The 14,929-nt window shown below is 39.1% G+C and overlaps 1 protein-coding gene across 1 annotated transcript in view; it reads left to right on the plus strand.

The window, feature by feature from the left end:
* The window catches only part of LOC142374497 (uncharacterized), a 40,979-nt gene extending 26,521 nt beyond the window's left edge, over positions 1-14,458 (plus strand). The window contains exon 4 of the mRNA XM_075458219.1: positions 10,183-14,458. Coding sequence (XP_075314334.1) covers positions 10,183-12,092 — 1,910 coding nt within the window. The 3' untranslated portion in view covers positions 12,093-14,458. The remainder of the gene's footprint in view (positions 1-10,182) is intronic.
* The last annotated feature ends 471 nt before the right edge of the window (positions 14,459-14,929 follow it).

Raw genomic sequence — 14,929 nt, forward strand, 5'->3', positions numbered from 1 at the left:
TGCAACGGATCATCATTGATCCGTGATCCGTTCGGATCAATTATTTCGGTTCGGCACACACATGATCCGCGGATTGATTTATGGGAAAAAAAATAAATAAATTGTGTGCATGTTCAGTCCTCACACAGCCGTTACCATTCCTGCTAGTTCCAGGGACAGAGCTGCTTTCCACGCTCTGGGTAAAAGTCTGCAACAGTTCCCTCTTCAATAAGCAAACAGTCCTATGGCTCGTTTGTGATTTATTGTCCTCAGCGTACAACATGTAGAACAGTGGGCATGAGAACTAAAAGTAGGCTAGACTTCGGTGACTACTGTAACGATAACTTCTGCCTCTAGTGCTACGTCTGTTTCCATATACTCACGCTGCCACACAAACCTGTCGCCTAGGTTACCACACAGACATAACACGTAGCTGACATAGCGATAGCTAACATAAAGAAAACCCCTAACCTGCAACACAGCGTGGTCATGGCGAGCAGAGGAACAGAAGAGCCCCACGTCATTTAAATCCCCTGTTTGGGAACATTTTGGCTTCCCTCTCAAATTTAATGATGAAGGAAAGAGGTTGGTGGATAAAACCGTGACTGTGTGTAGGCACTGTGGCACAAGAAAGCCACACAACAGTGGAAACACATCAAGCATGGCAACGCATTTGCAGCGATATCACCCCGGTGTTTCACTGACAGGAGTGAAACCGAAAGCGGCTCAACCTGCTTCAACCGTTCATCACCGCGGTGTTTAAGCAGCCCCTTCCTTCACAATCCGACCGGGCTAAAGCGATCAAAAAAGTTGTTTTTCTTTGATTATGTTGAAAAGAAGATGCTAATTGTGCACTTTGAGTTGATTTTATATATTTCAATTTAACAATTTAAAAGTGTTAATAAACAAAAAGACAAAACATTTTTAGCCTATTTGTCTTGTCTAATTATTTATTTATTGTTTTTTTTTGCTGATCCGAAAAATGATCCGATCTGTTGCACCCCTAGTGTGAGTAGGCTAAAGTTATGAAAGGCTCACGTCATGTTAGCATGAAGCTATGTAGCACTATGAAGTGGTACCTTGAGTTACGAGTGTCCAGACATAAGAGTTTTTTTTTTTTTTTTTTGGTTTATGAGCCGTTATGCTGTCAATTTCTTTTCTTTTTGCTTTGATTTGCAAGCAGAAATTTAAGTAACTTGTTATGAAGCTTCAGGAACACCGCCGCTAGTTGGCTTGGTGAGTGAATCCGGCCAGCACCCCGCCTCCTACTCGTTCACATGGAAGCATCTTGTGTTTTGGGCTCGCATTTGTGCAGTTGTTTAGCCAAACTTTCAGAAACGCCCTGAAAAAATGCAACTGGTCGTGCGGCTGCGCTATATAATGACACAGAAACAAAAACATTCTGAAAGGCAGGATTAACCAAACCTCCTTGGACAGGTTTTTATTAAAACGCGCTGCAGATGAAAGTGAGGAAAGCGTGGCGAATAAGCCAAACGACAGTGGAGATGATTAAACCTCGGAGGAGATTTGCAACTTTTTGCCAGCATCCTCTGCAGAGTCCAAGCGTCTGATCTCCAAGATAAATACGCTTTATAAAACCAGTATATTTCTTTACATTTTCTTTTATCATATGCTGCTGTTAGTGTTATTAATGTTTGACCTCAGCCCGAACTGCGGGTTAGTGACAGACTTCCTGTGTTGTGGTCAGAGAGTTCCAGTGTTAGTTCAGCCCTGTGTTTTGATCGCTCGCCTGTAGACTGAAGTCTGTCTGCGCTGGAGTTAGAGCGTTCAGCTGTGAATGTAACTCGCCTGTTGCTGCCGTCCTCCAATAAAGTGAGTCAAAGCGAGATATAATAGTGTGAGTGGGTATGTGAGATAGAGAGATATGCATCGTTTTAGTTGTTTTTCTGTAGACATCAATAGTGACTGGCCAGACCTGTGGACTGCCAAATAAAAAGAAGAATTTAAATCCAAATTATGTTGAATGATTTAAAATAACATTCATCCAAAACAAAATGATATTCAATATTTTCAGTGATATTTATATTCTGTATATCTAACAAAGTATGCTGGAATAGTGTTCAGCTATTGAAAAGTAAATAGTTTGTTTCAATGTTACGACAGTGCACTTTTGAGTTTATCTGATTGGTATATAAGTTTGGAAAGGAATTATTTTTGGTGAAATATGAACAAGGATGCATTGTCAACTTCAGATTTTAAGTATTTTATTTTAATAAATGCTGAAAAATGACCTGAAACACCATGTTTGCCTCATGTTGAATATATTTTACATTCATGCAGGCTGCTTGTGTGATCAGTAAAACTTACAAACTGCACCTGATCAAGTCACGATAGTTATGTAATAGTGAGTAAATACTACTGACAGATTTTTGTGTAAACTAAATAGAATAGTTTTATATGTCACTGTATCTAAAACGGTGCATTTTTGGACTTCTTAAAAAAAGGGGCAAAATTGAGAGTATACCTACTTCTCCAGGGACTGCGACACAACTGGTTGTTGGTGAAAAGAAAAAGATCTTCTGATATATAACCTAATAATAACCCTCGTGTCGCCACATACGGAAATGATTCACCTTTATCTTCTTGGGCCGCGCCATCCCCGTACAGAAGTTGGACTTACCGAATGTAATTGAACAGTTACTCGTGACATGAACAGGCCAACCACTGTCCACGTTATGTTCTTGGGATGTGTTGAACAACGTGTGTGTGTTATTTTTAAACGTGTATGTAATGTAACATCTGACAAGCAGAGAAGCTTCATCTGTCCCAGTTCTAACCAGTAATGCGATCTTAAAGTCTTGGACCATTTAGGGACATACATTGTGTAGTATGAGCAGAGTGGTGATTTTTATTTATTTATTTATTTATTATTATTATTTCCATGTATCAATGTCTTACCCACGAACATAAGCTGTATGAAGAAATGTGTTCCTGAGCCTGAAGAATCCGACATTGTCACCTGTAAATTTTCCAGACTCATCAAAAAAGAAAAGATATTTTTGAAAAATCCATTGATAGAAAAACTAGGTTTAGTTTATGTTCAGATAGTGTTTAACAAACATAAAGTTGCTGATTGATGTATTTTTCTTTCAGAGTTGATGTTCACTGTTGTGTCTCCATGTGTGTGATGTATCATATGTATAACTGTGGTTATTCTTTACAGAGATTAACATCTGAATATCACTGCAGAAGACACAGAAATTAATTTAGATAGTTGTTTTAATGGATAATTGGCTGAATGGTGAACATTTGTGTATTTACCGTTTCAGACAGCTGTGCTAGAAGATCCAACGTGCACATCCTAAAATCTGAAAAAACATCAGTTATAATCGAGGATTGTGAAGAGGAGAATCTCAGGTGCAGCAGGGATGCCTCGAAGGAGGAGCCTCCAACCAGAGGACCCCAGAGGACTCAGCTTGGTGCCCCCCGTACCTGCAGCATCCACATCAGAACTGGAGCAGACACAAGACAGCAAATATCTCAGTAAGTGGGGAAATGAACCTGCAACTAAACACCACAGTGCATGTGCAAGGTTTTCACTGCAGAGTAGTGTTGTTCCCATCCCATACCCATACTTCGATACGATACCTGACATAAATACCTCGATACTGAACCGATACCACGGCAACAAAGAGAAGAGGTTTGCTGCCAGTAAACACCTTGAGTCACAGTCTCTAGAAACTAAAGACCAAATCCGGAACCTCGGCGTGCTGATAGACTCAGACCTGACCTTCAACAATCATATCAAATCAGCCTTTTATCAACTTAAGAACATATCCAGAATGAAGGGTTTCATGTCCCAAACAGATCAGGAGAAGCTGATTCATGCTACATGCTAATGCTAACGGTGTCTGACTGGACTCCCCCAAAAGAGTCTCAAACAGCTGCAGCTCATTCAGAACGCTGCAGCCCGAGTTTTAACCAGAAAAAAGAGATCACATCACATCACCCGAGTTCTCAAGTCTTTACATTGGCTCCTGGTCAGATACAGAATAGATTTTAAAGTTCTGATACTCGTCTACAAATCACAGAATGGTTTAGGTCCAGAATACATGAATGACATGATGGCAGAGTATAAACCCAGCAGAGCTCTGACATCTACTGACTGCCTTGCCTCCTGGACGCCTCCCTGGTGAGGTGTTTCGCCCCTGTCCCACTGGGAAGAGACCCCGGGGAAGACCCAGGACACGTTGGAGAGACTATGTCTCTCGGTTGGCCTCTGAACGCCTCGGGGGTTGAAATACCAAATACACTCTCTCTCAACCTCTGAACTTCTGCAATATGTCACTTATTTGAAATGTCCACTTAGAATTTTTACAATTATTAACAAAACGGCATATATGCCATGACATTACCAGAACTGATAGAATATTGAATAGCGTTTGCAAGTTATGCTTAAGTCAACATTACTAGCGTGAACAACATGCCCTTTCATAAGCTAACCAGTTGAGAATGATAAAGGCTCTATGGTATGAATAGCCTACAGTCGCTGTAGGGGAAAAAAATGTTGTTTCGTACACTCGATAAGAAAGGGGCTGTTCGTGTAGGGACTAATGGTGATTTCAGTCACATTCGCTAACCTGTCGGTCTTTCAATTCTTTGTAAAGCAGGGGATGTCTGTCAGCGAGGTGCTTTGCCATGTTAGACGTGTTCCCTCCCTTCGTCTGCACTCCGTAGTAGCATGTCTTAACACACCGGCTTCAGTGCGTCTGTTGGCTTGCCATATACAATCACTAATTAACTTAATATGCACATTATTGGAGTATGAGAGGAAAGAAAAGCCTTACATGTACATGGAGAACATTTAGACTCCACAAAGAGAATCCCTGTGTAAGATTCAAGCAGTTACACCATCTTGTTCCCTTCAACATGACCATCAGAAACTGTCTTTTCATAAGTTTGTAGCCATAGTATGTAGCCATCAGATCTGAAACCTCAAAAAAGATGGCTGCAACAGGTAGTTCAGGTGCAGGTGGCTCAGGAATACTCCTGGCACTATTAATTTATTGTCTGCTTTCAAAGTTTGTAGATACTGGAACAAAATTTGTTGATTCAGGACTGTATTCTAATCAATGTTTCTCCCAGGAACGGAGTAAACTCGGCCAACCAAATCACAAACATTTTGGGTATGGCAGTTTTACGCTACTGTCCACTTTCGTATATCCAGGTTGGCATGTAGCGATAACCTTTAAACGTCACGGTATGAAAACGTTCAAAACCGCATCTAAATGCCAAAGCTTCGAAGCAGTTATAATTACCATCTGCCTTCTGATGTCTGGGGATATACATCAGTGCCCCGGTCCATCTCCCATCATCTCACATCTCACATCTTTTACAAGAATCAAATTTGGATTTCCTAGCAATGTCTGAAACATGGTTAAATGTAAACTCGCCGCATGCGGCTATAAATGTGGCTGGTTTTAACATTTTTAGGAATGATCGTAAACATGGAAAAGGTGGGGGGGTTATGTGTTACGTAAAGGACACAATTAGATGTAATGTAATCAAAGAGTCATGGCATGTGAACTAGAATGTCTGGGTTTAAATATTGTACTCTCTTCAGAAATTTCATTAACCCTAATTGTAATCTACCGTCCGCCTTCATCAAATGTCAGTTTCTATGAACAAGTTAGAGAAATGTTGCAACAGTGTGACTTCAATAGAGAGGTGATTGTTTTGGGAGATATGAATGTGAATTGGGAAGATGAGTCTGCAAGAAAACAACTGAAACAAGTAACTGACAGTTTTAATTTAACACAAGTAATTAGCGGAGCAACCAGAATTACCAATTCCTCTAGTACACAGATTGATCTAATTTTTAGCAATAAACCTGAAAGGATAATTAAATCTTATAACTTTATAACTGGACTCTCCGATCATAATCTGATACTAATGGCTAGACAAGTAAATGGAAAGAAAGGCTCTGTTTCTGCACAGAGCATGGATTATATGAAGATACCAAAGAATAAAAAGGAAGATTTTAAAAATGATGTGCAGAATATAAAATGGGATGAATTAATGAAATCAGATAATCTGGACTTTACTAGCCAGTATTTTGTGGATAAACTGCATAAACGTATTAAAGAATTTTCAAAAATATCTAGAAATAAAAATAAAAGTGTTTCCCTTCCGTGGATAAATGAAAGTATACTTCAAATGATGAAAGAACAAGATCAGATCCTAAAAGCATCATTGAAGTCTAAATTGACAACTGACAGACTTAAATTTACATCAATAAGGAATAAGGTGACAAAAGAACTTAGAAAAGCCAAGGCAAATTACTTCCTTGAGATGATAGTAAATAATAAGGGAAACTCTAAAATGACATGGCAGCAAATAAAGAAACTATCTGGACAAAACAATGCTAGAAAACAGATCGAACTGAGAATTAATGACACACTAACAAATGAGGCAATGGATGTAGCTGAAGCATTAACCCTCTATGGTACGACGTTGCCATTTGGCAACAAACCCATTTTAAGCCTTCTACTCATAGACAATACATATCCAGTTATGATGCAATGCATTAAAAGAGAGGTGGGGTTCTAAGTAAACCAATAGCAGTGTTTAAATCTGTCACATGACTTTCTGGAGGCTATTTTGAACCCCTTTTCTGCAGACATCTTCACAGGCAGGAGCATCCACAATTGACTCCTCAAAAACAGCTAAAAAAAGTGTTTTAATGACATTTTTCAACTGGTAAAAAAATATATATTCAATAAAAGGTGAGTTAAGTTCATTATTCTGTAGTTTATTGCACTGTACTTGATCATTAAATAATAAAAAAATGTTAAAATGTGTATGTTGCCATATGGCAACACCGTACCATTATGTATTGCTAGCCTGGCATGTTGATAACATTTTGTATTTAGTTATAGGCCTATATTGTTCAAAAGCATCAATCAACCATCAATTTGACAGATACACATTTGACTGTTGTAGTGAAGTCAATAGAAATTTCATTGGTGTACACTGATCTTCTATAGTCTACTATAATAATGCACTTTGTGAATCCTTTCTGCATTGCATATTATGATATTTGACACATCTTTCTTCCATTTACATAATGAATGCAACAATATTTTATGGTTTCTCACGGGAGAAAGCAAAACTAGCCCTCCCAGTAGATGGTAGTGAAGATGAATTAGGATTAAAGCTGCAGTCTGCAACTCTTTTTCAAGCATAATGCCTGGAACTGTCCGGGGATTCTGAAAGTAGTACATTAAATACCCCAATACAAAAAAAAAAAATAGTTCTCTAGGTCCCCTATATGTCCCGCTAGGTCCCTCCAAAGCCAGCAGGTTTGTTTACAAAATTGCAGACCGGACCGGTAAAAGGTAACCAATCAGGTTACGAGCTGGGCTCTGCTGCCTGTCAATCACCGATTGTGCACGCGCGATACAAGGTAGGCTCGTCCCCACGCTTATTTATCTAGACTATTGAACTTCATTACGGGCTAGTCTACTTACTGTGTCTTCCATGATCGCAAATGACAGGTGAGTTGATGAATGAGGAGTCGTGTAAGCGCATCTGGCGTGCACGTAGACGTGCACGAGTTCTCATGTGTTTTGATGGGGCGGGACAGGAAGTTGAATAACTTTTTATTTTTCGGTTAAAAAATAAGCATTTCTTGTATTTTGCGACTACGGAGGTCACCGTTTTCAACTTCAAGCGTTCTGATAGATCATGTAAACTCTTAAAATGCCAAAAAGTAGGACTTTACGTATGACAACAACAAATCCTGCAGACTGCAGCTTTAAGTGTGCAAGTGGCAACATCGTTTTACGACTTGCGAGCATAATCCCAGACAACCAGTCCCACAAGCTGTTTTTTGATATCTGGTTCAGCAGTGTAGATCTCCAAGTCGCTATTGCACACAGTGATATAGCACAAAAATTTGAATTAAACTATGACAAATGTCTTTTTAAATGGTTTTTACTTTCAAATGAGATGCATTCTTAACTATTCAGGCTACTGGGTATTGTTGAGACTATAACATGAGTTTTTAAATAAGTGTTATTACAATTTTAAACAAAACTCTCTTGTTTTCATTACTTTCCACTATCGTACCATGTTGCCGTATGGCAACAAACCCTAAAAACTACTAAAAAAATAATATTTTTTAAAAATGTCTCTTGATTAAGTTTACTTGGTCTATTTTAAGACAAAAAAACACCCAAAACATTTTTTTACTAACTGGGATCATAATGCGTACCATAGAGGGTTAAATCATTATTTTGTAGATTCGGTAGCTACCATTGCCAACAGTTTTTCCTTGCACCAGCAATATGATATCAAGGAACTAATACCAGGACCCATTTTTAATTTTGAAAGAGTCTCTGAAGCGCAAGTATTAAAAGTGATTGATTCACTCAAACCTAAACCTTCAAAAGATGTTTATGAAATGGACTCTGCTATGATCAGGGAGTGTGCAGGTTCATTGATTAAACCAATCACGCATATTGTAAATATTTCTCTGACTCAGGGTCGAGGGAGCTTCCCACAATATTGGAAGCCTGCAGTTGTTTTTCCTATCTTTAAGAATGATGACCCGCAGTTAGTTTCAAATTATAGACCAATAAGTATTCTCCCTGTTATGTCCAAAGTCATAGAAAAGTTAGCGGCGGACAAACTAATTCTTCATCTAAATTCTAGCCAACTCCTACATCCGATGTAACATGGGTACGCTAAAAGCTCAATTTTGGGTCCAATTCTTTTCAGTCTTTATATAAATGACCTTCCATCTGTGTGCCAAGGCAGTGAGATCCTTATGTATGCAGATGATACTGTCATTTTTATTAAAGGTAAAAATCATTCTGAGGTTGCAGTACAGCTGACAAAAGTTATGATTAATGTTTCAAATTGGTTGAATAATTGTTATTTACAACTTAACACTTCTAAAACTGTAGCCATGTTCTTTGCTAAAACAAAAAAATCCTACACAGAGCCTGATGTTTTCATTTCAGTGCAGATAATTCAAATTGTAAATTAATATAAATATTTAGGCATTATTTTGGACAGTAACCTGACTTTCATGCAACATGTTAAAAAGGTGAGTAGGATCACAAACTTTACACTTAAAAATTTTAGGCATCTTAAAAATTATGTCAGAGGCTGCAAAAATGTACATGTTCTCTCTTATAATGTCACATATTAATTACTGTCTACCAACATGGGCCACTGCAAACTCCACAACATTAAAGCCGATAATATCTTTATATAAACAAGCTGTCAAGATTTTAGATAAAGAACCAAGAGCTTTTCATCACTGTCCAATACTTAACAAATATAGGCTTCTAAGTTGGAACAATCTTGTTATGTTTAAAAATTGTTGTCTTGTGTATATAAAATCCGACACAGTTTAGCTCCACCACCACTCTGCAGCCTACTGCAATTTAGATCATCTGTAACCACTGTTACTAGAGGGGCTGCTCGAGGTGATTGTGTAGTGCCTTACAAGAAATCAACTTTCGGTCAGTCAGTTTTCACTTATAAAGCAGCTGGTCAGTGCAATACAATCCCACAAAACTTAAGAGAGTCCAGTTCTTATAGTTCATTCAAATTCAAATTAAAGAAATGGCTGATAGACAACCAAGTCTGTCAGCATTAGTGTATGAGATTAGTGTGTGTGTGTGTGTGTGTGTGTGTGTGTGTGTGTGTGTGTGTTGGGTTTGGGTGGGTTGTAGACAGATGTGTAACACGTCTGTTTTTTTTTTTATATGTATTGTAATTGTTTTCTTTTTGTTTTGCTTGCTTTTTTGCTGTAATTTATTCTTTTAATTAATAGGTAATTTTGCCATGCTCCTTCTGGCATGGGGACTACCAATGGAAACTAGCCTTTTGGCTATAATTGGGTGCATTTGCATTTTCTTTGTAAAATGTCAATTAGTGTACACTGTCCCTCTATAACAAATAAAGTAAATTAAAAAATTTAATTTTTTTTAAAAAAAAGTTTGATATTTAGCAGCCGTCATATCATTCCTCTGCAGCACTTCACACAATTTCACTCGCTTCTGGTGCACCTTGTGGAATAAAATAAATAAATCACTCATGTTGTCTCAGTTGTTTTGTTGAAAAGGACCAGCAACATCTTGAATAATACTCAAGCTGTTGAGGAGCAGGATAAATGCATTTAAACTAAGTTGTGTGTTGTAATATAATGTATATTTGTGTTTCCTGCAGATGTTAACCAGCTGTTGGTGATTAAAGAAGAGGCTCCCTGGAGCTCCAGTGTGGACCAGCAGGACCCAGCACTCGTCCAAATTAAGGAGGAAGAGGAGGACCCCTGGAGCTCCAATGTGGACCAGCAGGACCCAGCACTCGTCCAAATTAAGGAGGACCCCTGGATCAATCAGGAGGAAGAGCAGCTTCATGGGCAGGAAGAGACTGATATCACCAGGCTCTCGCTCACTGATGTTACTGTAAAGAGTGAAGATGAAGAGAAACCTCAGCCCTCACAGTTTCATAAAATAAAGACTCCAACCAGCTCAGCTGAACAGATGAAAACAGAAACTGATGAAGAGGAATATGAAGGACCAGAACCAGCCAGAAACCCAGATCCACACGGTCATTTACAACCAAATATTGATGACAAGACGTCAGACTCTTCTGAGACTGAAGTCAGTGATGATGATTATTGGCAGAAATCTGGACCTAAAACAGAGGACAGTTACAAACATTCGGGACAGATGATGGTACTTGAGTCAAGTGTAAAACATGATGTCGTTTCTGGCGCTGCCAAAATATCCTTCAGCTCCTCTGACAGTGGTAAAAAGTTTGTTAATAAGACAAGAGTGCACACAGGAGAGTTTTGTTGCACTGTTTGTGGGAAAACCTTTGGTAGAAAAGGAACTCTTTTAAAACACATGTCTGTTCACACAGGAGAGAAGCCGTTTAGCTGTGATGTTTGTGGGAAAAGATTTTGTGAGCGAGGAAAACTTACAGAACACATGATTGTTCACACAGGAGAGAAGCCATTTGGCTGTGATGTGTGTGGGAAAAGATTTAGTCTGCGAGAAACTCTTTCAAGACACATGACTGTTCACACAGGAGAGAAGCCGTTTAGCTGTGATGTGTGTGGGAAAAGATTTAGTCTGCGAGGTACTCTTTCAAGACACATGAAAGTTCACACAGGAGAGAAGCCATTTTGCTGTGATGTTTGTGGAAGAAGATTTCGTGAGCGAAGACATCGTTCAAGACACATGACTGTTCACACAGGAGAGAAGCCATTTTGCTGTGATGTTTGTGGGGAAACATTTTGTGAGCGAGGAAAACTTTCAGAACACATGACTGTTCACACAGGAGAGAAGCGATTTAGCTGTGATGTTTGTGGGAAAAGATTTCGTGAGCAAGGAAAACTTTCAGAACACATGACTGTTCACACAGGAGAGAAGCGATTTAGCTGTGATGTTTGTGGGAAAAGATTTCGTGAGCGAGGAAAACTTTCAAGACACATGATTATTCACACAGGAGAGAAGGCGTTTAGCTGTGATGTTTGTGGGAGAAGATTTAGTCTACAAGTAACTCTTTCAAGACACAAGACTGTTCACACAGGAGAGAAGCCATTTAGCTGTGATGTTTGTGAGAAAAGATTTCGTCAGCGAGGAACTCTTTCAAGACACATGACTGTTCACACGGGACAGAAGCTATTTAGCTGTGATGTTTGTGGGAAAAGATTTCGTCAGCGAGGACATCTTTCAAGACACATGACTGTTCACACACGAGAGAAGCCATTTAGCTGTGATGTTTGTGGGAAAAGATTTTGTGAGCAAGGAAAACTTTCAGAACACATGACTGTTCACACAGGAGAGAAGCGATTTAGCTGTGATGTTTGTGGGAAAAGATTTGGTGAGCGAGTAATTCTTTCAAGACACATGATTATTCACACAGGAGAGAAGGCGTTTAGCTGTGATGTTTGTGGGAGAAGATTTTTTCAGCGAGGAAATCTTTCACAACACAGGACTGTTCACACAGGAGAGAAGCCATTTAGCTGTGATGTTTGTGGGAAAAGATTTCGTCAGCGAGGAACTCTTTCAAGACACATGACTGTTCACACACGAGAGAAGCCATTTAGCTATGAGGTCTGTAGGTAAACATTTAATCAAAAAGCGTTTTTTCAGTAACACATGAGGGTCCACACTGGGAAAAAAACAGTTCAGTTCCTCCTCTGGATCTGATCTTTCCAAGCCTGGATTCCTTTACTGATCATAGGGAAGGTGATCAGAAAGACTTTAATGCTCCGCTACGAAAACCTAGGAAGCGGGGCAGACGTGGCGGGTTACTCCAATGCCTGCGGAGACAGTCGCTCTCTCACATTCCACTACGGTCCATCATCCTTGCTGACGCACGGTCTCTCCGTAATAAACTTGATGAACTCCAAGCCCAAGTTCGATTTCAACATGAATTCAGAAATGCATGTTTACTGGCGTTTACTGAAACTTGGCTTTCGGATGGTCTCAAATGTGGAAATGTTCATTGATGGATTTGGTGAGCCGGTTTGATAAAACTGACTGGGACATGTTCAAGGATTCATGCAGGGATATTGATGAGCTGACTGACGTTGTTAGTAGCTATGTGGCTTTTTGTGAAGACTGTGTGATTCCAAAAAAAGTCAGTAAAAATATTTCCTAATAGTGTCAAAATCTTTGAAAAACCTGTTAAAATGTTTTATCATTTCACCATGAGTGGTAAACACTTACCACACTTACTCTAGCACTAGTTATGCACTTAGCTGTTTGGTTTTGGAAGAAAATGCACTTATGATTTCTTGTGACCTGAAGTTCTTTTGCCTACCGATGTTGAACAGACTTATTGTAAGTTGCTTTGGAAAAAAGCATCTGCAAAATGACCGTAATGTAATGTAATGTAAACAAAAAGAGGAAGGCATTCTGAGATGGTGACCTTTTCATAGAGGTGAACCTGCTTAAAAGGGAGATTAAGAATGAAATAAAAAAGGAAAATTATATTACAAGGAGAAGCTGGAAAGAGTACTTGCCAACAACAGATTGGGCCCTGTTTGGAACGGTTTAAAAACAATTGTTGGTTCAGAGATCAAGTGCAACCAAAAGTGGCTCTTCCTGGTTTTAATTCTGATAACCAATTGGCACATGAGTTCAACAAGTTTTCCCTCAGGTTTGACTGCCTTGATTTTAGCAATGACATTTGTAGAATATATTTTTGATGCTGGCGTACACAGTCTGGCCTGAGTCTTCTGTTAGAAAAACTGCAGCTACTCCAGACGTTTCTTTAACCCTTATTTATTAATTCCACAAAGATTGGAAAAAGATACAGCGTTTGTGTTCTTTGTGTTAGTTGTGGTTTCCTAAATACGGAAGTAAATAAACAATAATAAAGGAATATGTCACTGACTTGAGTAGACAATTAAACAAGCACACAGCACTACATGCAGAATGCAGTGAATAATGACTATAGTGACGATAATAAGTGTAACCCCCTAGGTTATATATAACCTTTTTTCTTACTCACCTTATACATTTTTCTAAATACAATGAATTGTAGGTCTTTCTTTCTTAAACTCTAATAATTACTTTTCTACTTAATGTTGTTAGTGTATTATACTTACCTTTGATGCTTTGCACCTTGACAAAGTCTTAAACGTTACAACATACACGTGTATTTTTGTTGACTTTAAAATGTGCAGTAAATGTTGTGTTTGCTATTACCTACTATTTACTACCGCCAGTAAATGCATCAGTTTCCCCTGTTTCTACCTTACTGGTCAGTTGAGGGCAATATCAAGTTTGAGCAATTTGATTGGCTGTGATGGCTGGGGGGTGGGAACGGTAAAGGAGGTGTATGCGCCAGCTATACGAAATGCGTCGGTCGGCAGGTGGCGGTTCCTGAAGAAGCTGGACTTTATGCCGTTGTGGATTATCTGATGTTTTGCCAACTAGCGGGAGCTACGAACGTTTCGGACATGTTGCCTGGATTTTGGAGCTACAGAACAGGACCACGCACCCACGCACGTGACCCAGAGTGGACTGTTGGACCGGAGTTGGAGCAGTTTTGTTGCCGTTTGTTTAAGACTGGTAATCCCTGGTGGGGTGAGTAACTCGTTCCACCTGGTTGTGCTGAGAGCCACCATCATTGGGACTGCTATTCTGCGGACGTATGCTAAATAAGAGCTATCAGGCCTGCAACGATTTATAAAACTACGGGACTGCTTTATTCCTGTAAGAGACTGAATATGTGAAGTTCGATTAATTTAATTTGTCGGTTCTTTTTTGTTTTTGGTAACTTCTTTTAGTTTAAAGTTGTCTTTTTGTTTTGATTTGGGATGTATCTGTTCTAGCACTGGTTGTGTTTATTACCCAATTAACAGGTGTGAAACCTTGTGCTATTGTTTATTAATAATAATATTACTGGGATGAGAGTGAACTGTTACATGTTAAGGTGCATTGCCCATGGTTTATTCTACTGACCAGTACGGATTATTAAACTGACATGTTATTTCATATTACCATTTTTCCTTTTTTATTTTAGTATAAGGTTAAAGCTACACTTCACTTTGCTTTCCGTTGTACGGTAAGCGAGCCTGTTGTAACACAGGTAAAAATTTGTAGTATATATAATTTTACTCTATTATATTTTTCAACCGAGTGATTCATCCTGTCTACACAATCTTTGTTTTCCCCCGTGCTCTGCGTACCGGTCACGTGACCGTAGTCAGCCAATTAGCTGGCTATATTACCGTCAGTCAGGAAGTGCCGGGAAATACGAGAGAAGCCTTGATTTGTTTGCTGCAGGTACGGCTATTAACTTGTTTTACTTTGTTCTTCGCCTTTATTGAGCACTGATCTCTTATACTATGCATTACCTAATCGTAGGAGCCGAGCTACCATGTCCCAAAGTGCTGTATAGGAGTGTTGGTTTAACAAAACGCGTGGAATTGGTAAGCTTTGCATTTGTT

The sequence above is a fragment of the Odontesthes bonariensis genome, chromosome 23 (genome assembly GCF_027942865.1).
Source record: "Odontesthes bonariensis isolate fOdoBon6 chromosome 23, fOdoBon6.hap1, whole genome shotgun sequence".
NCBI lineage: Eukaryota > Metazoa > Chordata > Actinopteri > Atheriniformes > Atherinopsidae > Odontesthes > Odontesthes bonariensis.